The sequence below is a fragment of the Halichoerus grypus genome, chromosome 13, assembly GCF_964656455.1.
Source record: "Halichoerus grypus chromosome 13, mHalGry1.hap1.1, whole genome shotgun sequence".
Taxonomy (NCBI): Eukaryota; Metazoa; Chordata; class Mammalia; order Carnivora; family Phocidae; genus Halichoerus; species Halichoerus grypus.
This window is the reverse complement of record NC_135724.1, coordinates 68,888,796-68,914,613: the sequence shown is the minus strand read 5'-3', so window position 1 is coordinate 68,914,613 and position 25,818 is coordinate 68,888,796. Positions and strand designations below refer to the sequence as shown.

The 25,818-nt window shown below is 55.5% G+C and overlaps 1 protein-coding gene across 6 annotated transcripts; it reads left to right on the top strand.

The window, feature by feature from the left end:
• Positions 1-404: 404 nt before the first annotated feature.
• On the top strand, positions 405-16,540 carry RAB36 (RAB36, member RAS oncogene family). 6 transcript variants are annotated; one of them, XM_078060709.1, is made up of 11 exons: positions 405-674; positions 1,437-1,519; positions 4,787-4,878; positions 6,850-6,915; positions 7,347-7,448; positions 9,670-9,734; positions 11,214-11,356; positions 12,175-12,252; positions 12,545-12,635; positions 14,204-14,301; positions 14,812-16,540. In XM_078060709.1, exons 2-11 carry the CDS (start codon positions 1,451-1,453, stop codon positions 14,914-14,916), a joined length of 909 nt encoding a protein of 302 aa, XP_077916835.1. In that variant the 5' UTR covers positions 405-674; positions 1,437-1,450; the 3' UTR covers positions 14,917-16,540. The 6 variants fall into 6 exon arrangements, with proteins under 6 accessions (XP_077916835.1, XP_077916840.1, XP_077916836.1 ...); XM_078060710.1 differs by having other exon boundaries at positions 406-674; positions 14,204-14,323; XM_078060711.1 differs by having other exon boundaries at positions 407-674; positions 11,301-11,356.
• Positions 16,541-25,818: the final 9,278 nt, after the last annotated feature.

The following is a 25,818-nucleotide window of genomic DNA, read 5'->3' as shown; positions in this document are numbered from 1 at the left end:
AAAGGCAAGGCGACCAGTTGGAGAGAAGATGCTGGCTTGGACAAAGTGGAAGGGGCGGGCGGTAAGAGGATATTGGACAAATTTTCAGGGTAGAACCTACTGGATTTACTGATAAATCAGATACGGGTTGTGAGAAAAAGGAGTCAAGGGATCTTGGAGATCCCTCCATAGTAATATATAAAGAAAAACACGAAATATTTAGATAACCAGAAAAAAATCGTATTTAATATTATGAAAATAAATATTTAAACACTTCACATAATCCCTACCCGTTCCTTTAAACTACTACCTTTCCCACGGAAGCTGGGTGCGCGAGTCTCTCCACCCCGCCCCGCCCCTGGGGGCTCGGCCCCGCCTCCTGGCCGCCCTGTCCCCGCCCACCGCCTGCCTGCCGGATCCCGCCCTCGTTACCATGGTGATCGCCGGCGTTCGCGCGGTGTCTCGGAAGCGTCTGCTGCTCCCCCCAAGAGGCTCCGGTTGCTACGGTGACCGCCCTTGCGAACCGCGTGTGGGACTCTTTCCGCTGTGAGCCCCGCCCAGACCCCGTCCCCGACGCCCGCGATTCGTTAGACGCCGGCGGGTCGCGCGTGGCGCTGGTCGCTATGGTGATCGCGGCCCCACGGGCCCAGCCAGACCAGACCGCGCGGCTTCTGGAGCTTTTGCAACCTCCGCGGGTGAGTCCGCCGCCCCTTCTGTCCCACCCTAGTCCGCTCCCGGTGCAGGCACGTCCAGGAGGCCCTGGTTGGGAGGGCGCCGCTTGCGCGCCCACCTCCCACAGCCCTAACCTGAACGCCGCGGCCTGCAGCCCCGGGGCCTCCTCATTACCTGAGCGCCTGCCCTGGGCCAGGCCCGTGTTGGTCCTGAAGGAGAGCCGGGTCAGATCCGGGAGGACGATAGGCCCGGTTAAGGACTTGGCCAAGGCCACCCTAGTGGGAAGAGGAGGAGGACAGGAGACGCAGGGCTGCTGAATAGGTGTGAAGGGCCAGGCGCTGGGCGCGGTGAAGGCATCCGGGGAAATGCCTGTGGGCTGAAACCTAAGGCTCCTGACCCACCCAGAGCCTTCATCCCTTGGAGACCACCCCAATTCTGCTTCCTCCCCCTGGGCTGTGATGATGTACAGCTTGGCGTTTGCGCCATGCCCCGCTCACACCCCAGTGATAAGTTCAGAGAGGGGCCACTCCTGGTTAGACACCTGGCAGGAGGAGACCCAGGTCTTCTGACTCCCAGGCAGGGCCAGGAAAGCCTGGTCCCCTCCACCCCCACCCCAGCCAAACTGCCTGCGGATGGAAAGAGATGACCTCTGGCCAGTTTCCCTGACAGAGAAGGAGGTGTGTGGATCAATGTTTAAAGCTACTGAGAGGTTAAACATAAACTTGAGGATGAGTCCCCAGGGATTGCCACAGCTCCCTAACTCTTTCCCCTGGTTGGGTCCACAGGACACTCTGGAAGGATGAGGTCCTCGCTGACGCCTTTGGGGCCGCCCGTGAGCCGGGACCGCATCATCACCAGCTTCCCGAAGGTAGAGAGTCATTAGGCAGCCCTTTCTGTGTACCCTGCTCTCCCAACACCATGTCCACACCCACATTTCCCCACCTGCATCCCCCACCGGAAACAAAGCAGGAGAATCGGGGAGGTCAGTCCCTCTCTAACAGACCCTGGGAACTTACTAGACTTCTTCAGAAACAGGGAGACTTGGCACTGACTTGCCCAAGGTGGACCAGCAAGTTAAGGGGGACAGCAGGAGACAATGTGGCATGAAGGTTAAAGGTACAGACTTTGTAGTCCAAAGGTCCTGAGTGTGGATCCTGACTCTGTCATTAAAAGTATGTGACTGTGGGCAAATTACTCAGCCTCTCAGAGCTGCTGATACATAAGGCTAATTCCTCACCTTGGGTGCCTGGCTGTTGGTAAACGGGAGTTCCCTTACCTGAGTCATGGTCACTGCTGTTCTCGTTGTTATTATTACTATTATCAAAATAGCACTCTGGTTTCCTGACACCAAATCCAGGGTCCTCCCGCCTTACCATTCTGCCTTCAGTTCCTGCTGAAAGCACGGCCCTCTTCCATGTGTATTAAAATCCAGTATTAATTGCATCAGGCAATACAAATCAGTCCAACCCCTAGAGGGGCAGTGGGACAGTATTTCCCACCATTGCGATGCCCCTGCCTTCTGATCCAGCCATTCAAGGCCAGACATTGGAGCAGTTTGTAAAGCGGAAGGTCAGACAAAACGTAAATGTCCTCCAGGGGGCGCTGCTTCAACAGCAAAATGCTCCTTCCTGACACAGACAGGAGGAAGAATGAGGCTTCCCTCCAGGACTGGATGTGAAGTAAGGTCCAAAGTCAGTTAAGTAAAAATGCAAGGAATGGAGCAGTGTGTCTAGCGTACTTCCACGGGTGGCAAAAGGAGAGGACAGAAAACAAATGTATATGTTTGTTTATACATGCCAAAAATATCTCTGGAAAGGGGCGCCTGGGTGGCTCAGTCGGTTAAGCGTCTGCCTTCGGCTCAGGTCATGATCCCAGGGTCCTGGGATCAAGCCCCACATCGGGCTCCTGGCTCAGCGAGGAGCCTGCTTCTCCCTCTCCCTCTGCCTCTCTCCCTGCTCATGCTCTCTCTCTCTGTACCTCTGTGTCTCAAATGAATAAATAAAATCTTTAAAAAAAAAAAAAAAATCTCTGGAAGGACACAAGATCCTGTTCTCAGTGGTTGCCTCCATGTGACTTGGGACAGGCATGGAGGGAAAAATCCTCTCCATGGAGTGCCCCTCTGTCTGTTGAATTCTGTGCCCAGGCTGGTAAGGAGGAAGGAGGTGACTGCAGACTTTGGGTAATTTGGGCCAACAGTCATACCTTCTCACCTTTTCTGCTTCTACAGACCCACAGAGAAGGCTGTGGTGCCTCAGACCTGTGGACAATTCCCCCAGAATTTTCCATTTCAACAGAGGCCCAGACAACTGCTTCCCTAGAGAGCTTGAACGTGGTCACCAGGGATGATGGACACTGATGTTTAGTGAGCCAAAAGGAAGGGAAGTGTGATCGGCACAAAACAGTTCAGGTCTCACGGGACAGAAGACTCCCATTTCCAGAATAGATCAGCAAGGCTCAGAGAAGTAGGGAGGGCTGCCTGGCATCACACAGTTGGGCATGGCAGAGCCAGGACTTGACCTGGGTCTGACTCCAGGGCTCCAACCTTCCCTTACCCTGAGAGGCAGCCTGGGGCATCCATCATGTCTTCACTGAGGGCGAGATTCTCCCGGCTCCTGTCTGTGGCAGTTCATCCTGTATCCCAGGGTCACACACTTGAGTCCTGAGAAATTCGTGGTCCAGGTGGGGCAAGCCCCTCCCGTTACTCTGTGCCTCAGTTTCCCTGTTTCTAAAATCAGCTCACACTTCCTGCCCAGTCTTCCTTACTACATTTCTTCAGTGCATCCAAAATGGTGGGGGATTCCTCTAGTGACCACCACCATGGCCAGGCTGACCCCCCGTTTGAAGCTGACATGAAAGTCGACAGGAAAAAGCATCCAGCTTTCTCATGAGGTAGCTGACACTGTTCCACATGAACATGGGCTGCAAGGCTAAGCTGTTCATCTACATCACCCCCGTTTGATCCTCCAACGACCACATGAAGAGCTGCTGTCATGAGTGCTTTACAGATGAGGAAACGGGCTCACTGAGGTGTTGTGACTTGCCCTTTTGTACAGCTCCTTCCACTGTCCCTGCTGCCTCCATCATGCCTGGAGCTGAGGGGGCAGATGGGCCAGGGCAGAGCCCATCTCAGTGCCTGGGAACTCAGAAGAAACGCTACGGTTAGGGGTGGGGGTGGAGTCCTTGTCACAGGGGAGCTGTGGGTCGAAGCAGTGCCCCGAAGGAGAGCGGGTGGCCCGGGGGACTGCTGCCATATCACAGCAGGGCACACCAATAGCTTCCAACGGTGCCCTTCTCCCCACGCTCCATCCTCAGCCTCCGCCAATCTGAGAGCAAAACATAGCAGTCACCTTCAGTTGCTTTAATGTCATCTTTCCCAATTATAAAACAAACGTGTGTTCAACATGTGTCGTGACATCTTAATAGCCGTGAACGTTTGTTGAGCACTTAGTGTATGCCAGGCTGGGTCTGCCCTGATGGCTTTGCAAGTATTATTTCATTTTATGCCCCCAGGCTTTCGAAGTCTTATAGTTGGGGAAATTGAAGTTCAGAGACATTAGACAGCTGCCTGGGATCACACAGCAGCTAGATGGAGACACAGGTCCTCCTACCCTGCGGTTATGTTCTTCAACCATAGCCCAGATTTGCCTTCCAAGAACTGTGGAAGGCCCAAAGAGCCCTCCAGGACATTTTCCAAACACATAGATAGATATTTTTAAAGCAAAAAATGCCATCCAAGATCCATAGAAGGCATGGAAGGATCTTGGACTTAAAAGGGCCCTTACAGCCCACCCCTCTTCTCACTCAGGTCCAGAGAGGACAGAGACCTGCCACATGCCCACAGCAAGGGCACAGCTGCCCCAGGCGAGACCCCGCTCTCCGAGTTGCCACCTGGGCCCTTTGGCCCGGCCCCCACTGCTGCTCCTCAGGACTCACAAGAGCTTGGAGTCTCAGGGCCACTGAGGGGATAGAGGACGGCTATGGCAGAGGGGTCAGGGAAAGCTAACGAGCCTGGAGCTTCAAGGCTCAGGAGGGAGGGAATGCTGGGAGGCAAGCCACCACCTCGCTGCCCTGCTTGGTGATGAAGCTGCAGCTTTGCAGGATGAAATGCCCGTCTGTCTGTCTGTGTTTTTTCCAGTGGTACACGCCTGATGCCTGCCTGCAGCTCAAGGAGCACTTCCATGGGCAGGTCAGCACGACCTGCCAGCGCAGGAACACGGGGACTGTGGGGTGAGTGACCCCACGACCCAGGGGGCACAGGATGTGGGGGGAGGCAGCGGGCGGGAATGAATGCATGGATGAATGTATGAACAAAGAAATGGAACACTGACACAGACCACACCCGTACAGCCCAGTGTGGGCCTGGAGCCGATGGGGATTTTTATCTGGCTTTGCTGCCATAGAGAACGGCTTTCCCTTTTCTCAGTAAGTCACGCTTATGACTTTTCAGCCCGAGGTCTCGGCATATGTCTGCTTCCTCTGTCTGGAATGTCTTTCCTACCCTTCAGCTCACAATATAGTGGCAGGGGAGTCCCGCACTACCCCCCCTCCCCAGCCTGGGCTGGCCGGGGTGCCCCTCCTGGGTCCCAAGCACTTATCTCACAGAATTACGAGTTTGCTTCTCTGGATTCCCCACTAGACGTAGCCTGTGAGGGCAAGGGCTGTGTCTGTCCTGTTCCCGCCTCGGCAGCACCTGGAACCACCTAGCCCTGCCGGCACAGGGAGCTCACCCCAGTTACCCCTTCTCTTTGTTTTTTTTAAAGTTTTTATTTATTTATTTGACAGACAGAGAGAGAGAGAGAGAGCAAGCACAAGCAGGGGGAGCAGCAGGAGAGGGAGAGGGAGAAGCAGGCTTCCCGGCAAGCAGGGAGCCCGATGCGGGGCTCGAACCCAGGACCCTGGGATCGTGACCTGAGCCGAAGGCAGATGCTTAACTGACTGAGCCACCCAGGCGCCCCAGTTACTCCTTCTCTTAACACACAGGTACCGGGGCCTGCTTTGCCTCTCCTCCTGAGGAGCTCCCAGGTGTCCCACAGGTGTGGTGAGCTTGCAGTGGAAGCCCCCGTCCCCTAGGTTCCCTAGGTGGTGCAGAGTGAGGCCAGGCTCAGGTCCGAACGCTCATGGGGTGAGAGCAATGGCCACCAGTTAGGGAGGGCCGGTTCCATACAACTACCTCTCTGACTCTTCGCAATGGCTCTGGGAGGTGAGAACCTGAGGCCCAGTGGGTGCTTCCGTAATACCTCGGCAGTACCTTTACTCCGTCATCTGGGAAGTGGAGTCAGGTCCACCCTGCCCTAGGACCAGAGGCCACCTGGGAGCAGAGAAGACACAGCCTCTGGGCCCCCAGACATGGCCAGGGGAGCTGGACCAGGTCACCAGGTGACACGGGTGTCTGCAGGCAGAGGAAGTACCGGTCAGATGTTTGCCCATTGCGCTCCTTTGGCCCGAGCTGCAGAAACTTCCACCCACAGTGCCAGGCATGCTGCTGCAGGGAGTGCAGGACACACACACAGGGTGGGGGGGTGGCTGCTCTCAGTGAGCAGGATCCTCCGAGAACCCAAGAACCTCACAGCCAGTTTACCTCAAGCCATAGCCCAGAGCTGAGTCCTGGCCTGAGTCCTGGCCACTGCTCACCCCTTGGGGCCTGTGTGGCCCTGGCAGACACCTCCAAGGCAGGCGGTGATGGTGGTGTCCCAGTCAGGGAGGACCTGCTTGCACAAAGCAGGAGCCCGTGCAGCCCCGGGCGTGGGTCGGAGGGAGCAGGGGCTCTGCCCCCATGCCTATATCCCCTGCACACTGACACTGCGTCGGCACCCTAAGCTCACTCCAGGTTCCCTGCTGCGTGTGCCCCCAGCTTGGACATAGCCCCACCTGGGCCTCCTCCCTCTACTCCATCAGCCCAAGACCCAGCCTCCCATCGTGCCCAATTCTAATTCTCACAACAGGGCTTGGGCCCAGTGGGGTCAAGAGCACATAGCCCCAGAGACAGCAGAGTCCCCAGAACAGATGCAGGCCCTCCTGCCCTCCCCTCTGAGTGCCAGGCATGGGGACAGACATCCCAGAGTGTCTCAGCAGGTGCCCCGTCCCCCGTCAAGGACTGAGACGTGGCTCATGAGTGGGGAGCTCAGGGAAGGAAGGGCCTGTATGTGTGAAGATGCTCCATGACTCTGCTTGCGAGCGACACAACCGTATCCCCCACAGGCTGCGACTCTCCAAGGTGGTTGTCGTTGGTGATCTCTACGTGGGCAAGACCAGCCTCATCCACAGGTGCGCCCGCTTGGCCACACCTCCCCGCACCGGTTGTCATGCCTTTCCCTGGGAGGCCCAGATAACGTTGTCATAGTCAAAACTGTGGCTGCTGGGAACCACACCTCGGAGGGGGTCCAAGGCATTAGGGAGTGGCGGGGGGTGCGGGGGGGTGCAGCGTCCTGGGACCCTGACGTTCATGACACCATCCCCCAGGACCATGGGCTCACACCTCACTGGCCCTGACCTGCAGCAATTTGCCTTCTGGCTGCAGCAGATTCTCTTCCCCAACACAGTTCTCGTCGGCGCCTCCGTCTGTCTACTGTCTATCTCCGTGGACCATCATCTCCTTATATTCCCTGTGGGTGGACTTTTTGTTGCCTGCAGACTTTGACTGTCGTGAGCGAAGCTTCCACACACAGCCTCTCTGATGCCTTCCTCGACTCCCACAGGTTTTGCAAGAATGTCTTTGACCGTGACTACAAGGCCACCATCGGGGTGGACTTTGAAATCGAGCGCTTCGAGATCGCTGGGATTCCCTACAGCCTGCAGATGTAAGTCACCATCGTGTCACACCATGTCCTGTGTGGCTCATGGGTAGGCTTTGTGGAGGGAGACCCATGGGAAAAGCCTTGGTGAGCTCCTTCTGGACTGTGCCCTGTGGTGTTCAGTGAGGACCTATCTGGACAAACAGGAATGGTATGACACTGGGCTTTTCCAGTTCCCTGAAGCCCTGTATACTCCGTCACTCCCCATGGGTGTCTCACATTGGTCATCAGACCTGGGAAAGTCCTCACAGCCAATGTGCCCACCCACCCTCGTCCTCCCCTGATACCCGCCCCTCGAGTTCTGGCTCTGGGTCCCCGCCCCTAGCCTGCCTGGCCCTCGGTGATCCTACTCACCAGGCCAGCAGGGTGGCCTCTGGCAAGTCACTTCAGACCTCTGAGCATCTGTTCTCATCTGGAAAGTGGAGCCCACAGTGGTCCCTGAGTGCTGGGGCCTGGTGGAGGCCACCTAGTCCACGTGCCTTCCTCAGGCTTGATGCACCCCCCTCCTCCTCACCCCTCTGCCCTCACTCCACTCCCCCTGTCTCTCTCCCTCTGTCTGCTTCCCTGCCAGACCCCATGTCTCTGCCTCTCAGTGGCCCACTGGCTTCAGCCCCTCCCCTGTAATTTCCCTTAGAACAGCCCAGAGTCTCTCCCCCAGGCTCACACTTTCGCACTAGAGCTCTGGACCTTGCCGTCCCTCTCCTCCGGCACCTGGATGATTGTGCAGGTCTATCTGTGTCACCAGCCCTACCCTCTCCTGTGTGACTTCTTGCCCTTCCAGGCTCTCCTGTGTGGCCCCCTCCCTTTTCTAGGCTCTCCGCCCAGCTGCCCCTACCCACCCCCCTTGCCTGCTGCCTCTGTCCTAGTCCTCTTCTCCTTTCTCTCTCCCTGGGGGTCACACCTGATCCTCTGGTTTCATTCCTCAATCCTCTAAGCCCTGCCTGGGCTTAGCCTGGGGATCTGTGGTCATCAGGATGGAGCTCACCCTCTCATGGACCTCAGCTCCTTACCCTGTCATGATAATGCCCACTTCTCTGAGGACAGCCCCAGTGCGGTCCTAGAGCCAGGTGGCAGCACCGAATCTTGCCCGAGGGAGAGTACAGGGCCAGACCAGAGCAGAAGAGACTGTGAAAATGCAAGGCTGAGGCCTGAGGGGCTCTGGAGCCAGGAGAGCTGAGGAGCACAGAGCTGATGGGATGGCCTAGGTGGAGCCAGGCTGAGAGCAGGCCATCAGCCTTATCTAACTACAACAGAGACGCTGTCCTGGCTTGCCTTCTCATTGTCCCTACATTGAGGCCACTGCCAGCTACCCACTGGCCCCACCTCCAAGCCACCCTCCCAGCTTCCCACCCAGCGTCATCTTCAGAAAGACAATATGAATGAATTCATGACAGAATAGGGCCAAAAAGTTCTGCATCAATGCTGAATCGCTTAAAAAGATTTCAGACCGTTGAGATCTTATTCATGGCTTGTCTACTTTTCCATTTATGGAAGAAAGTTAAATTTTGATCTGTTAATTTTAAAAAAGGGATGGATTTTCAGACTCAGCTCTGCATATTGACCACCTGCCTGGTTCTAAACCAGAGCAAGTAGATCTCAGTATGTGTCCCCCTGTCCTATCCTGGGCCGATCGCAGACATCATTAATCGATTGTTGCATTCTTTTCCATAGAGCCGGGGCTCCACTTCTCCAGAGAGCCAGAGCTAACTGGTCAGAGTCACCCAGGAGATACAAACCACGTCCCTGTTAGACACTCCCACCCCCCACTCAGGGACTGAGCCTCCCCTCTGCTGCAGTGCGGAACATGGAGCCATGGCCCAGCCACACATGAGCAAGTAGCAGAACCATAGCCGGGAGGGCCAGTCCCATTCATGGGGCCTCGTCTACAGGTGGACTTCCACATCTTCAGAGCAAGCACATCAGGGAGCGTATTCTCCTTTTTAACGGCACGGTCCAAAGGGGCGGAGCTACAACTCCACTCATCCAGGCAGCGGAACTAGGGCATGCCCTTCCCCCACAGGCATGGTGAATCCAGCCAGGGAATTCCCCCACGGGGCACCTTAGGAAGGAAATCCCGAGGAATTGCGGGGCGGGGACCTCTGGCCGGTAGTTGGCACAGGCCCCAGGGCCTGCCTGCCCACAGCCCCGCCAGCCTGCTGGCTCAGACCACTGCAGTTGCTTAATCTGCCACCTCTCTTTTTCCCTTTCTGTCTCTGCCACCACACAGCTGGGACACAGCAGGGCAGGAGAAGTTCAAGTGCATTGCATCTGCCTACTACCGGGGTGCCCAGGGTGAGCATCTGGGTGATAGCAATGGGGGGACCCTCAGCCATGTACAGCAGGACGCTCCCACTGGGCTCATAACAGGAAGTCCAGGTCCTCTGCACAGGCACCAAATCTGCTCTCCAAGTACCACTGAGAAAATCCCCAGCCAGTCCTCGGGGATGAGGAGACTGCCTTCCAGCCAGCCGGGCCTGGGGTTGGCCTCAGCAGTCACATCCTTCAGGGACCCTGTGCTGGCGGGTGCTCCCTGGGGGTCTCAACCACAGTTTCAGCTCAGAAGGATGCTCAGAGGGGGAGGTGCATGTCCAGAGACCCCAGGAAAGAAGAGCAGAGTCGACTCCTGGAGGAGGTGTGAGGAGGCGAGGCTGGAGGGGAGGAGCAGAGGGACCACAGGAGGACTGCACCTGCCAGTGGGGGGCAGTGGGGGTGGCCCAGGCACTGGGCAGGCCTCCCAGTCAGCAGGTGGCAGCACAGGCTCCCCACTCCAACTCCAGCTTCCCAGGGGTTTCAGTGGGACACATGAGAACCGTTCACAGGATCCAAAACCAGGCTCAAGTTATGAGGCCCAGTTGTGTCTACTGGATACTGGTAAAGAGAAATCATAACATTGCCATTTGAGATTTGAAAAAAAGCTAAACCAGGAAATAAGCTGTGAGCACCTTGGCCTTGGGTTGGAGTTCCAGCTCTGGCCCGTCTTCTGAGGGGGATGACACCCCCTGAGGATGAGGTGTTAAGCGCCTGGCACAACCCTGGGAACTGCAGCCGGGCCCGCCACTATCACCATCCTCAATATCCTCCTTTGCTTCATTCCCCTCTGCCTCAGGGGGCCTCCTACAGCCTTAAGACAAGCTGCAGGGGAAGGGTCTGCCTGGCCCTGCTCACATCCCCAGGCCCAGTTCAGAGGCAGCCTTTCTAGAATGTCCTCCACATGGGACTCCCCTCAGGACTCCAGCGGGGTCCTGGACACCCTGGACACCACACAACCTGGGCAGGGCTGGTGATGAGAACCACCCTGCTCCTCAGAAATTGTTCCCCCAAAGCTGGTTGTTGCTAATTGTCCTCATAGCCATCGCTGCCATTGGTCAAAAGTCCTGTGTCAGCCCCTAGACCAAAGCTTGTAAAACTAGCTGTTCTTGCTTAAACCTCACAGCACCCCTGAGAGCCTGAGGTACCACTCTTACCATTTCACAGATGGGGAAACTGAGGCACTCAGCAGTTAAGGCCCTCACCTGAGTTCCCTTGGCTGTAAGTGGCAGAGGGGAGATTTGAACACAGAAGCCCATGAGCTCATCTTGCCTCCCTGGAGACCCCCTGGGGCTGGGCCTCTGGGTATGGGTTGGAGAGGGTGGTGGGTGGGTAGGTCCCAAGAGGCAGTCATGGGGTGTCTCCTTCCCAGCCTCCATAGTGGGGACCAGGGTGATTGTCTGGGGGCCACCCTGGAAGTTCTGTGGGAGCCAGGCTCCTCTCTGGCTTTCTCCTGGGGAACAGGGAGCTGCCTGAGGGGAGCCCCTCCTTGTACACCATGTTTGTGTCACCTGTTGCTGACCGGCTCTTGGCTTCTCCCTGTGTGTCCAGTGATCATCACAGCCTTTGACCTCACTGACGTGCAGACTCTGGGGCATACCAGGCAAGTCTGGGACTCTGCTGCCCCTGTGGTCCCCTTGGGTTTGGGATCGCCCATGAGCTGGGCCCCTCCATGGGAGGTGCAAGGGACCAGACTCGCTTGTCAGAATTGACTGCCCACAGGCCACTTACTGTCCAATTGCCATATTATCCCTTAAGATCTGCACCCATCCGCTGAAGGCGGAATCAGCTCAGGGTACACAGCCAGCCTGGTCATACAGGGGCCGGCACTCAGGAGGGCTTTAAAGCTATGCTGTCACCATCTCGAAAACTTTAATCATTGCTGGATGAGGGACCTCACATTTTCACTTTGCCCTGGGTCCTACAAATTACATATATCCAGTCCTGTCTGAAGGGATAGCCCTTGCTCTCTGGGGCAGAGACCTGATCAAGAGAGCTGGTAACGTGACCAATTCTGGGAGGTCATCTGCTTCTGCTGGGAATCATCCAGTTAATGGACGAAAGTCCTCTTCACCTCTCTTTGGTTTAAGGCATTCATATCCCGCTTCTCCCAAGCCCTGTGAGGGTGGTTGGGGTGATCGTTCAAGTTGATGAAAGGGCAGGACTCCCCCAAGGTAACACAGGGTGAAGGCAAACCAGGGCAGGGTCCTCACCTCCCCTGACCAGTGCTTTTGTGTCCCCACCCACCTACAGTCCACCCGGGGCCCAGATGGGGTCTGGGTGCCCTCCCTGCAACTCGAGGCTCAGTGCTCCCAGCCCTGGGGCAGACCCGGGTCTGCACCGCCATCCCCTAGTCTTCCTCAGACCTCTCTAGGTGGATGAATGCCATCTCTCAGCCTGTCTCCCCTCTGTGCATTCCAGGCAGTGGCTGGAGGATGCATTAAGGGAGAATGAGCCGGGCTCCTGCTTCGTGTTCCTCGTGGGAACCAAGAAGGACCTTCTGGTGAGCCCACCAGAGCTAGAGGCTTGGGATGGCCCTCGGGAAAATGCAGCCGCTTTCAGCCGGAGCTTGGGGAATGGAGGGTGGTGCTGACGTGCCCAGATGGGAATTGGAAGACCCAGAGCTCAAAGTTGGGGGTACCTGTGCTTCATCTCGTCGGAGAGGGATCACTGGGATCTCACCCCTGCGGAAGGTGTACCCCCGTGCATGCACTGAAGCCGCCCATCCCAGGGTGAGGTGGGGAGGGAGGAGGCACGGGGGGAGCACCCCCCCACAGGAGGGCTGCTTCTCCCAGTCAGGGGCTGCATGTGAGCAGGCAGAAGTGGAGGCTGTGCGTCTGGCCAACGAGATGCAGGCCGAGTACTGGTCGGTGTCCGCTAAAACAGGTGAGTGGGTGCGGGGTGTTGCCCCAGCAGGTGCGGGGAGTTTCCTTCGGTGGCTCTATGGCATGCTTGAGTCACAGCCACCTGTGCTGGTGACCATGCAGGGCCTTCCACTGCCTGAGAGGAGTCTCCTCATCTCTGGAGGGAGAGCGGGAGCCGTCCCCCATGGACAACAGGAATAGTGACACCTGGCCCTGGCTTGTGTTCTCTAGTACATCCCCCCTCCCTCCTTGAGGCAGATCCATTTTATCCCTGCGAGCTCACTTCCAGGGTCACAGGGAGGAAGCGGCAGGGCTGGGGTTGGAATACAGCCCTCACCTGTAACCACTACCATCCTGCCCCCCCATCCTAAGGTAGCTGGGTAAGAGGCACCTCCTGGCTGGCACATAGAAGGGCCCAGTAACTGGGGGCTCCCATCCCTTCCCTGGGTGTCATCGTGGAAGACACTGCAACATTGCTCATGGCCCCCTGACCCTCATCCACATCCCACCAGTCTGTCCTCCAGCCACACGGGGCCCCCCGCCACCACACTGAGCCCCCAGCCCCTGAGCTGCCCTCACCCACGGGCCACTGCTTACTCCAGCCCTGGCAAGATGCCTAACATCTCAGCCTCAGTGTCCTCATCTGGGAAATGGGGTGACCCTGCCCATCTCATTTCATTTTTACTGTGAAAAGGTGTTTTAAATTACAAAAGCCATATGTATTCAGTGAGGGAAAACTAGAAAATGCAGAAAAGCAAAAGACACACTTAAAACACACAGGTTGTTGGTGGGAGGGGGGTGTGAAATGAAGTAACATGCAGTGCCTGGCTCATAGAAGCCCCCAGCGGCTCTGAGGACTCTGGAATTACGCATTGTGGTCCTTGCCCCGGGTAAGGGGCCACAGTCGACGTCTGGCCAAGGACTGGGGGAGGCAAGGATGGGAGTATTAAGGGTAGGCACCACAGCCTCCAGCCCAACACAGATCAAAGCGTGGCAGTGCCCATACCCAGTTCCCTCTGCTTCCTGACAGCATCCCCCGTGCCCTATGGGGACCCCCCCCTTAGAGTAACAGAAGATTCACTGGGAACTCCCTATGGGCCAAGCAGGGTTGCCCTGTGCAGTTGTATAAGTTGTTGGCTGCACAAGGGCAGTGCACATGTCGGGGGCTGGAACCTAGCCCTGTGCCCAGATGGGTGGCCTTCTCCCCCTGAGGGAGGAGGCACAAAGGCTCTATGTGGGAGTTGACAGCAGCTGCCCACTGGACAGGTGCTCAAAAGTGACAGGAAAGCAGACACCCTTCTGATCTCCACTCATCCCGGCACCAGGCCCACAGGAGATGCTCAGTGGTGATTAATTGGAAGAGTAGATGCTGGCAAACCAAGGCTCGGAGATTTGAGGGAGCTTCCAGGGCAGGGTGCTGTGGAGCCCCCGGAGGTGGGAAGCCAGGCCAGCCAGCCCCATCCCTTGCCCTCTGCTGCCCCAGACAGCCCCACAGGTGGGCCGCCCTGGCTCCCACACCCGCTGGCTCCCAAATTCGTCTGCGCGTAAGGGCCGAGGCGATGGGGTCAGGGCTGTCTCTTGGGCCCCCAGGGGAGAACGTGAAGGCGTTCTTCAGCCGCGTAGCCGCCCTGGCATTCGAGCAGTCGGTTCTACAGGACTTGGAGAGGAGGAGCGGCGCCCAGCTCCAGGTCGGCGATGGAGACCTCATCCGTGCGTACAGACCGCAGGGCCGGGGCTGGGGAGCAGGCTTGCAGCCCAAAACCCACATCCACCAGCCTCCCGTCCCAAGAGGCCACTCCCTTAACTTGTCCTCCTGTGCTGTCCTCTCTGGGGTACCCTTTTTGTCACTACTCTGACGTCAGGCCCTCAGCCTCCCTGACCCTGCCTGCCAGCTCAGACTCGCTCCCTGGCTCTCTTTGCCCTCCCGGCAGCTTCCTCATGAGCCAGGCTGGGCATCCCTGGCTGCGTGCCTGTGTCCTGGCTTTGGCTCTCCCAGTCTGTGTCTTTCCCCACGCTGTTCCACCATCTGGAATACATCCTAGGCCTCTCAGTCACCAAGGCCTTGATAGAGAGGCCTGGAAGGTCAAGCTCAGCTCTGACCAGCAGTCACCAGAAGGTGCCAGTGGCAGGGGAGGGAGGCTGCCCCGTGTCAGCTGCACGTGCTTAGTTGATGCCACGTGACTTCTCCCTCCTTACAGGAATGGAGGGGAGTCAATCCGAGACCCAGGAGAGCACGACATCCTCCAGCCTGGGTTGCTGTTAGCTGGGGCCTGCGCCAGAAGCATGGGCAGTGCCTTCCGTGACCGTGGAGGGGTGACCTGAAGCCATCCGTGTCTGCCCACCCGCCACACTGAGCCCCAGAGCTCAGCCACTTCTCTTTAGTGGGTTGGGAGCCAGGAAAGTCCGCACTGGCTGCCCAGGAGCCCCCCGCTGCCCCACTGGTGGGTGCACTGCGGTGATCATCTGGGAGGCCAGTGCCACCTACAGAGTCACCAGACATTCCCTCCTGGCTCGAAACTGCAGACACGAGACACTGGTGCCCCACGGCCCGCCTCTCTCGCCCTCAGCACACATTAGCTGCCCACGTAGGCACCCTGCCAACCTTCCTGGGTCGGCCTCAGGAGCCTTCTCCTCTCAGTGGTCCAGGCAAGCAGGACTTGTCAAAGCCAGCAAATGAGGAAACACCCCACCTGTCATCCCTGCTTGGGACTTTTCTGTAATCAACAGGACTTGCAGCTGACTGTCCACTGTCCCTTGGCCACAGACTTGTGGGATCCCTGGGCAGCCTTGCTCCTCTGGAGGAGGAAGGACAAGAGGGTCTCTCAGGCCCCTTCTGGCCAAGGGGTCGTCTTTGGCTCCTCCTCCCCACCTGCCCCACACCCCGCAGCCCTGGGTGGGTGCCCACTCATCCCCACCCACCCCGTGCCACAAGCAGGGCATATCTGGGCATATCCTACCTGCTTCTCCGAGATGGTGAGCATTTTGCAAACAGCTGTTCTGGTCAGTCCCCGAAGAGTGCCCCACACAGTGCCCGGCACACTGTGGGCGCCCAGTGCATGTTGGGTAGCTGACAGCAGTTGCCAAATGCTGGTTGGGGAAGAACACCTGCATCTTTTTCTGTTCAGTCTCCCTTCACCACATTTTAGCTTTATTTTTTTACAAATCTAAAACACTTCTTTATATAAATCACTCTTAAAGGAATTCTGTACATGCTTATTGTAAACCCAAACAAGACACTCCAAGGCTTTGTATGCAGGGTGAAAGCCCCCCTCCTGTCCTTGGAAGTAGGAGCCCTTCCAGACTAGTCCTCTGCGGCACAGCCAGGTGCCTTGTCACGTTTGCTGTTTGACCAGAGTGACCTTTGGCCACACGTGCTGCCTGGCAGCCTGCATTCTGGTTGACCTGCAGGAGCCCTCTGTCCACACGGAGCTGACTTGTTCCGTTGGCGGCTGCCAGTTTTCCTTCGGGTGGTGGGCCAGAGTGTCCAGGCGCCCTGCCCCCTGACTGGGACACGAGGTTTGTGTCCAGCTCCTAGCTTTTACCAAAGGTACTGCAGTGACCATGCTTGTAGTTGTGGTTTTGTACACTCAGGATTCCCGAAGAGAACTTGCTGGCCCTTCTGAGGACTGGTGGCCCAGCTTGGTCCACTAGACACAATCTTGGCTGGGGGGTGGGGGCTGGGGGACAGGGGGCAGGCTGCGTTAGGATCAGGTTTGTGACACACAGCAGAAAGTGTCATGGGGAAGGAGGAGCCCGGCCACAGTGGGTTGGCACTCTCCAACGGCTCCCTCCCCTCACCCCTTCAGGCCCCAGGATTGAGGGGGCAATAATGGTGACCTGTTAATGAGCTAGAACCACAGTGTCTCATGCACACCCACTCTCTGTAAGTAGTCCTTTATTAAACTCTCCCCCGTGTTGTCCACTGTGCATGCTTATCTGTTTCCCACCAGCTGATACAGAGTCTCCTCTGTCAGAATCGATGAGTCAACAAAGACATTCTCTTCAAACGCCTCAAAATGTGGCTGTCATTTCTGGGGCAGACACCCAGGACCAGATGCAAATGGTTCAGAAGAGACCTGTCCCTCAGATGTATGTCCCTGCCAAGCAGCCTCACCCATGGGACACTGTGTCCCTTATATGTCTATCCCCCAGTCAGGTGGTCCCAGTGCCCTGTCACCCAGGGTTGTGACCCCAAAAAGAGGTTTATTCGCATGGCTCCAGCCACACCCAGCGCTCCTCAGGGTCCTCAGCAGAACCAGGAAATGAGCTTATCAATCCCTTCCTCTGTCACCCCTTCCTGCCTGAGCCCCCACGGTTTTAGTAGGCTCCAGCCCTGCAGCCATATGACCTGTGATGAAGACCCCAGTGACCCAGAGCAGGGCACTTGCTCCCAGCCTCCTTAATCTTGTGCCCTGGGCACCAACTTGCCTCCCCATGCCCCTAGCCCCTCTTTGGGCCCCTAGATTGGGGGGGAGGCCTAGGATCCATTCGACTCTGACTTCAGCGGGGCGGGGGGTAAGATGGGAGCCACCCCCAGATGAACTTCACACTCCAGAAAGACCCAGGGCTTCTTAAGCAGGGAGACCCAAGTTTACCTAAGCTCTAGGTAACTGGAACAGAGAGATGGACAGAGGATCACTTACATTCACACAGATGAGAATTAGTGTATCTGGGAAAGGCCCAGGATCACAAGCGGTTCCCAGCCTGCAGGGGGGACATGGCGAACGCAGAGGCCCAGAGCAGGGACCGAGAGAAGGCATGGGATGAGGGGAGCCTTCAGAAGGAGCAGCACACAGCTCAGGGAGGGCCCTCCTCTTCTGAGGGAGAAGGGGCTCCTGAAGACTGGGGGGCCCTGGGTCCACTGTTGCCCAAGAAGCCCAGGACTTCAGGCGCTGCCCCAACGTGAGACACCCTCCCAGGAGCTCCTGGGCTCCTCTGCCATCTGCTGTGGCCTCCCCATGTCACCTCCCATATGTCGGGCCTTCCCCTGAGGGAAGTTGATCGGCAGACGGGAAATGTGGCTGTCACACTGCCACCGCCTCCGCCTCTTTCCAGGCAGCCCAGATCCTTCGCAGCCTCCACCCCCACACACAGACGCCTCCCCAGCATTCAGGACCACCGGCCACCTGTCTGAGCCTGCCCCCCAGCCTGCTGTCTACAGGCCCTTCACTCTGCTTGCTCCCCACCCTGTCTTCAGGGACACATGGTGGGTGTTCTGGGAAGCAAAGCAGCCCCAGGGCTCTCTTGTGCCCCACAGGTGGGTGGTACCCCCTGGCCTGAGGGTGCTCTGGGCCTCTGACCACTGGAAGCCACAGCCTGGACCGTCTAACAGGCCATGCTTTCGGGAACAAGCTCATCTTGTCCCCGCCCCTTCACTGTCTATGAAGGCTGGAAATGGCAGCCAGGACCCTCCCCCCTCCACCCGCCCCCCCCACACTGGGATTCCCTGGCTATAGGGGCCTCATCAATAATTGATGCTGCAGAAGGTAGGTGGGGTTACAGCTGAGGGGGCCCTGGGAGAAAAGGCCCACACACTCATTTGGAACCCTTGGCCAAGGACGTCCCACAGAGATCCCTGCTCCCCTCTCTGGGGCTGGCGGCCTGGAGGAGGTGCCCAGCCAGGCACTGTGCAGCACAACACAAGCAAGCAGACTGAAGAAAGTTGTACTGATCGCCCTAGTTTTCTGATCCTGCCGGTAGCTTCCTGGGGCTGACAGAGGACAGATCATGGATGGCAGATGACAGATGGGGGTCACATGGCCACATCCTGCTTGAAGGGAGCCCTCTTCGGACCTCCAGGCCCCAAAGTGGGTGGGGATGAGGGTACAGCCAGGGGAAGGAAAGAACAAGAAAAGGCCCAGATATTCAAGTTGGTCTTAGGTAGGTCTTCAAGCAGAAAGCCCTGCTGGCTTTTTTTTTTTTTTTTAAGATTTTATTTATTTGACAGAGAGAGAGAGCACAAGTAGGCAGAGAGGCAGGCACAGGGAGCAGGAGAAGCAGGCTTCCCACCAAGCAGAGAGCCCGATGCGGGGCTCGATCCTAGGACCCTGGAATCATGACCTGAGCTGAAGGCAGACGCTTAACTGACTGAGCCACCCAGGCGCGCCCCCCTGCTGACTTTATAATGCTCCATCTGACAATCCCTCCTGATGGCACAGTGGTCAGGAACACAGTGGTCAGACTGGGATCAAGTCTGCAACCCCTCCCACTTACTGCTGTGCGACTAAGGGGTCACTGTCCCTCTCTCAGCCCTTTTCTCTGCCTCCTGCCAGGATGATAGCTGTGAGGGGGGAAGCAAGTCACATCAATGGAGGCCCTAGCCCCAGGCTGGGCAGCTGGCAAGGGCTGGGGGGATGGAAGACCATGCAACTCTCATGGGCAATGCCACTGAGCCCACTCACACAGTGCCTCTGTGTTAATTAGAAAAAGGTACCCATGCACTTCCTTAAAAGAGTTAAACATAGAGGGGCGCCTGAGTGGCTCAGTTGGTTAAGCGACTGCCTTTGGCTCAAGTCATGATCCCGGAGTCCTGGGATCGAGTCCTACATCGGGCTCCCGGCTTAGCGGGGAGCCTGCTTCTCCTTCTGACCCTCTTCCCTCTCACGCTGTTTCTCTCTCTCTCTCTCTCAAATAAATAAAATCTTTAAAAAAAAAAACTAGAAAAAAAAAGTTGAACATAGAATCGCCATATGATCCAGAAATCCCATTCCTAAGAGTATTTGCCAAAGAATTGAAAACAAGGACTCAAGTCTGTGTACACACATGTTCAGAGCAGCATTATTCATACGAGCCAAAATGTCCACCAACAGATGAATGGGTAAACAGAATGTGGTCTATCCATACAATGGAATATCATTCGGTCTTAAAAAGGAACGAAATACTGACACATACTACAACGTGGTTGAACCTTGAAAACCCTATGCTAGATGAAAGAAGCCAAACACAAAAGGCCACCTATTATTTGAATCCATTAATATGAAACATCCAGAATAGGTAAATCTATACAGACAGAAAGAAAATTAGTGGTTGTCAGGGGCTGGAAGGAGAGAGAAATGGGGAGCCATTGCTTAATGGGTGTGGCATTTCCTTTTGGGTTTTGTGGTGATTAAAAAAAAAATATATATATATATATATAAATATATATATATATATATTGGTGAGGGGCAGAGGGAGAGGGAGAGAGAGAATCCCAACCAGGCTCCATGCCCAGCTTGGAGCCTGACATGGGGCTTGATCCCACACCCTGAGATCACGACCTGAGCTGAAATCAAGAGTCAGACGCTCAACCGAGCCACCCAGGCACCCGGTTATGAAAATATTTTTGAACTAGATACAAGCTGTATGGTTGCACAACACTGTGAAAATCTCTCTGAACTGTTCACTTTAAAATGGTTAATTTTGTTATGTGAATTTCACCTCAATTTAAAAATAGCCCTTCTTGCTCATGGCATTTGATATCCATATGTTAGAAAACTGCTGTTGTAAACTGATTTTGTGAGAAAAGACACCTTTTTACAATTGCTGTCACCACCAATGTATCTACCAGGTCTAAGCAGGGAACCACGCCCCCTTTGATGTGTGCTCTTGTACAGTGCACATCCTGTCTAACCTTAGCTGGCAGACCTGCTCAGGAAGTCACCAAGGGAAGGGGTGGCCAGTCCATTTTACAATGAACAAATGGAAATTTCCTGGTTTCACACTAGTGGGGCCTTCGGACTTCAGAATGACACAAAGAACATAGGCTATGGAGCTGGAAGATGGTCTCAAACCTGCCCACAGCTGAAGGGCTGGGTGACGTGCAAACATGTCTTCATGTGTGGAGTGGGGATGAATCCCTGGGCTCATGTGAGCATTCAAAGAGATGCTAGAAAAATATTCCTCCTTACCCCTCAGTGAGGAGGACCAGGGCCTGCTTCCACCCAGGCTGGGGACCCAAGGGCTGGCTTAACTTATCTTCCACAATTTTTGTTTTTTAATAGAACGGCTTTATTAAGATATAATTTACATACCATACAATTTACCCATTTCAAGTGTATAATGGAATAGTTTTTAGTATATTCACTAAGTTGTGCAAAACCTAGAACCACTATCTAGTTCTAGGACATTTCTAAAAAGAAACTCAATGACCTTTAACAGTCATTCCCCATTCCTCCCACCCCCTTATCCCCAGCAACCACCAACCTACGTTCTATTTCTATAGATAAGTCCATTCTGGACATTTCATATAAATGGAATCATACAATACGTGGTCTTTTATGACACGCTTCTTTCACTTAGCAGAAGTTTTTCAAGGTTCATCCATGCTGTGGTATCAGTACTGCATTCCTTTTTGTGGCCAAATAATATTCCATTGTATGGATGTACCACATTCTGAGTAACAATTCATTTGTTGATGGACATTGGGTTGTTTCCACCACCAGTTTTAATGCATTGAAAGTTCTGCATTCTGTCCAGCAGAGGGGGCTATGGGGTCCCAGCCTCTTCTTCCAGCAAAGGAAAAGGGTGGCCTTGGGGAAGGGTTTGCCAGCATCTCTCTCTGGGCTCAGGGATGGCTGAGGGTGCCTGAGGGTGTGTGTGTTTGTGTGTTTGATTTTTTTTTTTAACACGATAAATGTTTTGTGTGTGTTTGATTTCTAAATAAACTGCAGAGCCACATAACCACATCCCAGAAAATGAAGGAGATTGAGGGGAGACATCACCATTAATCCTATTTCTCTGTCCCACTTTAGTTCTTAGATGAAAAACAACAACAACAACAACAACATCTATTGGGAGTGCTGGAAATGTCTGTTATTTGATTGTGGTGATGGTTTCACAGGTGTGTTATAGATGTCAAAACTCATCAAATTGCACACTTCAAATATGTGCAGTTTATTGCACATCAATTATACCTCAATAAAGCTGTAAAAAACAAAAAATAGTATCTATTTTTTTTCATTACAAAAGATAGGCCTTTTCATTATGAAGATTTCAGAAAAGCAGAGTGATGAAGAAAATAAATGCCACCTGCTCCTCAGGGCTTGTGGAGCCCCTGGTGAAGTCCCCTCCACCCGCTGAACCCCTTGGAAAGCTCTGTGGGGCCAGCATCAGCTTCCAGCTTGTGCGGTCAGGCTCTGGGGCCCACCTTAGCTCTGCAGGCCTCATGGTGCCAGACCCGGTGTCCTTCCGCCTGAGGACTTGGCTGTCATTCACAGGAGCCCTGCCCTTCTCACCCAGTCTGCATCCCTCGGGACTCTTGGGTCCCTGTCATTTCTCTGGCCAGTGCCTCTCAGTCTCTCTGCCTCTACTTCCCTCCTAGCCCAGCCCTTAACCCTTCCTCACCCAGTCCCCTGGGGAGCCAGGGAGGATCTCCAGCCCTATGGCCATAAACACTAGCTATTCACTAACAATGCTCCCATTTCTGTCTCTGGTCTTGACGGCTCCTTGGTACCCCAAATCCACTCTCTCTCCACCTGACTCCTCTCTGTGGATTGGCTGTGGGCACCTGAAGCCTCCTCACATGGGCACCCCAGTTTCCCCATCACACTCAATGACCCACTGTCCACATCATAGCTGGTCCTTCCTCCCTCGACATCTGATCCATCAATTAGTCCAGAACAAACCTGGAACCCGACCGCCTCTCTCTATTGCTTCGCTTCCACCCTAGTCTGGTTCTGGGTCACCAGCGCCCCTCATCTGGACCAGTGGCACAACCCCTGTCCACTTACCCTGCTCCCACCCCCTACCTCCCACCTGTCCACAAAACAAATCTGAGCAAGTCACCCCCCTGCTTATGGCAGATACTGTGGCTATTTGAATTTAAATTCATTAAAGTTAAAGCAAACTAAAACTTATTTATTTAATGTTAAAAGATTTCCTTTTTAAGTAATCTCTACACCCAACATGGAGCTCAATCTCACAACCCCAAGACCAAGAGTCACATGTTCCACTGACTGAGCCAGCCAGGCACCCCAAACCAAATTTTAAGTCAAACTAGATTTTTCCGGTTCTTCAGTTGCCGCCGCCACGTTGTGCCCAGGAGTCGCAGGAGGAAGCTAGGGGCTGCTGTTTGTTCAGTGCAGGGTGTAGAACATGTCCTTCATGGCAGAGAGTTCTATCAGACAGTGCAAGCTCAGAACCTTCCAGAGGCTTTTCCTTGCATTTAGAATAAAAGCTAAACTTCTTACAGGCCTCCTTACAAGGCCCTGCCTTGCCTCTGATGTCATCTCCTGCCACCCACACAAGCCTCGTCTCCTAACCCAACTGCGCCTGAAACACACCTAGAACTTTTTTTTTTTTTAAAGATTTTATTTATTTATTCGTAAGAGACAGAGAGAGAGAGAGAGAGGCAGAGGGAGAAGCAGGCTCCCCGCTGAGCAGGGAGCCCGATGCGGGACTCGATCCCAGGAGTCTGGGATCATGACCTGAGCCGAAGGCAGACGCTTAACCATCTGAGTCACCCAGGCGCCCCACACCTAGAACTTTGATGTCTCCCTGTCTTTGCCTTTCTGTTCCTCATCCTTAGGAACAGCTCAGAGGTCACCTCTCCTGGCAGGCCTTCCCCAGACCTCTGCCCCCTCCTGGATCCCTGCACAGCACACACAGGCCTGGCTCTGCCTGCCTAATCCTTTCCTCCCCCACTCATGTCCATCTTTCTCTCTGGGTTGTGTGCTCCTCCAGCCACACACACGTCAGATTCTCCTTTCAGCCAGCGCTGGCTGAGCATCTACTATGTGCTGAGCACTGGGGAGTCAGTGGGGAACAAGACAAACAGATCTCCATCCTTGGGAGTTTAGATCTAGCTGGGGACAGACAGCTAATGGGGGATTAAGAGTGTTATGTATCTGGGCCCCATATTCCTCTTCATTCCTTCTTCCCTGGGGGAGGGATGGATGATAAGAAAGCCCTGCAGGAAAAGACCAGAGACCCAAGGCGGGAATGTTTTTAGGAAAGGACCAAAGATGAGAGGAGTCGAGGATGAGAGGAGTGTCCTTGGGGCCAGAAGAAGCTATCTCACAGGGGAGATTGCCACTATCTTCTGGTTTCTGAAATAAGTTTGCTTATGTATACAATGTTTGAGGTGGGGCTAAACTGGAAACCAGAGAAAGGGACACCTCTCTGACAGATGAAGCCTCCCTCCCAAAGTATCCTTTTCTTTCCCAGGTGATTAATGATAATGTCCCAGATGAGCCCATGATTCCCTGCCCTGGAAGTGGAGGGGTTCCATCAGCAAGGGAAAAAAAGCAGTATGTGCTTTTGGAATTCTCTCTGGAGACAACCAGACAAGGGGATTCTGGAAGCCTGCCTGATCCAACCCACTGGGTGACCTGAGTAGGTCATCTGAGGAAGGCAGCTAATATTGATCGCAAGCCGCTATGTGCCACACCCTGTGGGGTCAGGACTTACACCCACTTTATTTAATTTTTTAATTTTTTATTTATTCATTTGAGAGAGAGAGAGAGAGAGAGAGAGCATGAGCAGGGGGAGGGGCAGAGGGAGAAGCAGGCTCCCCGCCAAGCCAGGAGCCCGACGCGGGGCCTGATCCCAGGACCCCGGGACCATGACCCGAGCCGAAGGCAGACGCCCAACCATCTGAGCCACCCAGGTGCCCTTACACCCATTTTAAAGAAAAGGTCGCTGAGGATGTGCGAATTGCTGAGATTCCAGCCTCACCTGTCCAGCCCCAAAGTCAGGGCATCAACTCATTCTGTTTCTTCGCCTGCCAAACAGGCTTTGGGGGGGGGGGGTGTGCTTGCCTTTGGAGGGGGTCTGCAACATAAAGGAGCTGGGGCCTCAGGAGGAGAGAGAGCAGGAGGGTGGAGAGGCCTGCAGAGGGCGGCAGTGAGCTGTGCCTGGAAGTGTCTGGACTCTGGGGCCTGAGTTTTCCCATGACCCTCCCAGGGCACCTCCCAGAGCACCAACCTTAACAAGCAGTCAAGGGAGGAGCATCACATGCCATTTATCACAATGTGTTTCATGTCTGCCCCAACTGGGTGCTTTACACATGGTGCTTACATTTTACATTACAAGGGTAAAGCTGAGGCTCAGAGAAGGAAGGGAACTGTCCAGGTCACAAAACCTGGAGTGGGGAAGACCTGAACCAGAGCCAGGCTGGCCTGGCTGATAGCCCTGGGTTCTGTTCCTTCTAGATTAGATGCTGGGGCATCTGTTCTGGGTGGCACTGGACGCGGGGAGGGGGGGCAAGATAACCCCTCACATCCATGCAGGGACAACAGCCCTTGGAGACAGGTATCCTTGTTCTCATTTCAGTGTCAAAGGAAACTGAGGCACAGAGGCAGAGGTGGTCCAGACTCAGGCCCAGTTCTTTGGTTGACAAATCCTGTTTCCTGTTCCCTCACCCCGCTGGCCTGGCCGGTTTGGGTATTTTCATTTGGTGCCCATCAGACTCCCTGAAGTGTGCTCTCTGCTGTGTGTCTATCATCTCTGGGCTTCGCTGGGGTAGGAGAGATGATTTTGTTTCACTGCCGGCCCTGGGCGATCCTGCCTTCCACCCAGTCCTGAGGGTTATGGTGGAGACTGGCCACCCCCTTAGGGGGAGACTAAACACCTAAATTCTGAGTCACGCAATCCGGGAAAAACTAGGCTGGCCCTCTGAAGCTCAGGTGAGGACCCGGAAAGACATACAGCTCAGGACCACAGGGAGGGCGATGTGGGTGTTGAGTGACCTGGGGGAGAAATTCCTGCCAATTACCTCTGCGACAATGCCCTGCGGCAGCTGTGGCATTACCCACTCCAAGACCACAGCGCTGGGGGCCGTTGGCACTCAGGCGCTCCTGGCTTTGGTGGCCCAGCCTGGCCCTCCCCGCCTCCCTGGATGACCCGCCCCTCCCGGCTCGAGCGTGCCGAGGGGCCCGGTGGGTGGCCCCTAGAGCGCTCAGCCCTGACGCTGGAGAGTGGCTGCCGGGCTGCGGAGACGTGAAGATCCAGGTGTTCCTGTTCCAGGAGTGCAGAATTCGCCAGGGCCGTCGGAGGGCCGGGTTCGCCGCCGCCGGGGACTGAGTTTCCCTAAGGCGCGGAGACTGAGAGAGGGCTGCGGCCGGGTGGGGGCGCGGCCTCCCGGCGGCCCCTCCCCCCTCCCCCATTTCCCCCCCCATTCCCCCCCCAACCCGGAGCCCTCTGCACGGCCCCTTTAAGAGGCCCGCCCGGCTCCGTCAGCCGCGCCGCGGCCACCGCCCCCCGGCCCTCCCCTTCCTGCGGCGCCGATT

Bases quoted from the DNA above. Each gene is read 5' to 3' on its own strand.
- RAB36 (XM_078060709.1), top strand. From the start codon at position 1,451: ATGAGGTCCTCGCTGACGCCTTTGGGGCCGCCCGTGAGCCGGGACCGC. The intron at 4,879-6,849 runs GTGAGTGACCCC...TATCCCCCACAG, and splicing joins AGGAACACGGGGACTGTGGG to GCTGCGACTCTCCAAGGTGG. The intron at 12,636-14,203 runs GTGAGTGGGTGC...TTGGGCCCCCAG, and splicing joins GTCGGTGTCCGCTAAAACAG to GGGAGAACGTGAAGGCGTTC.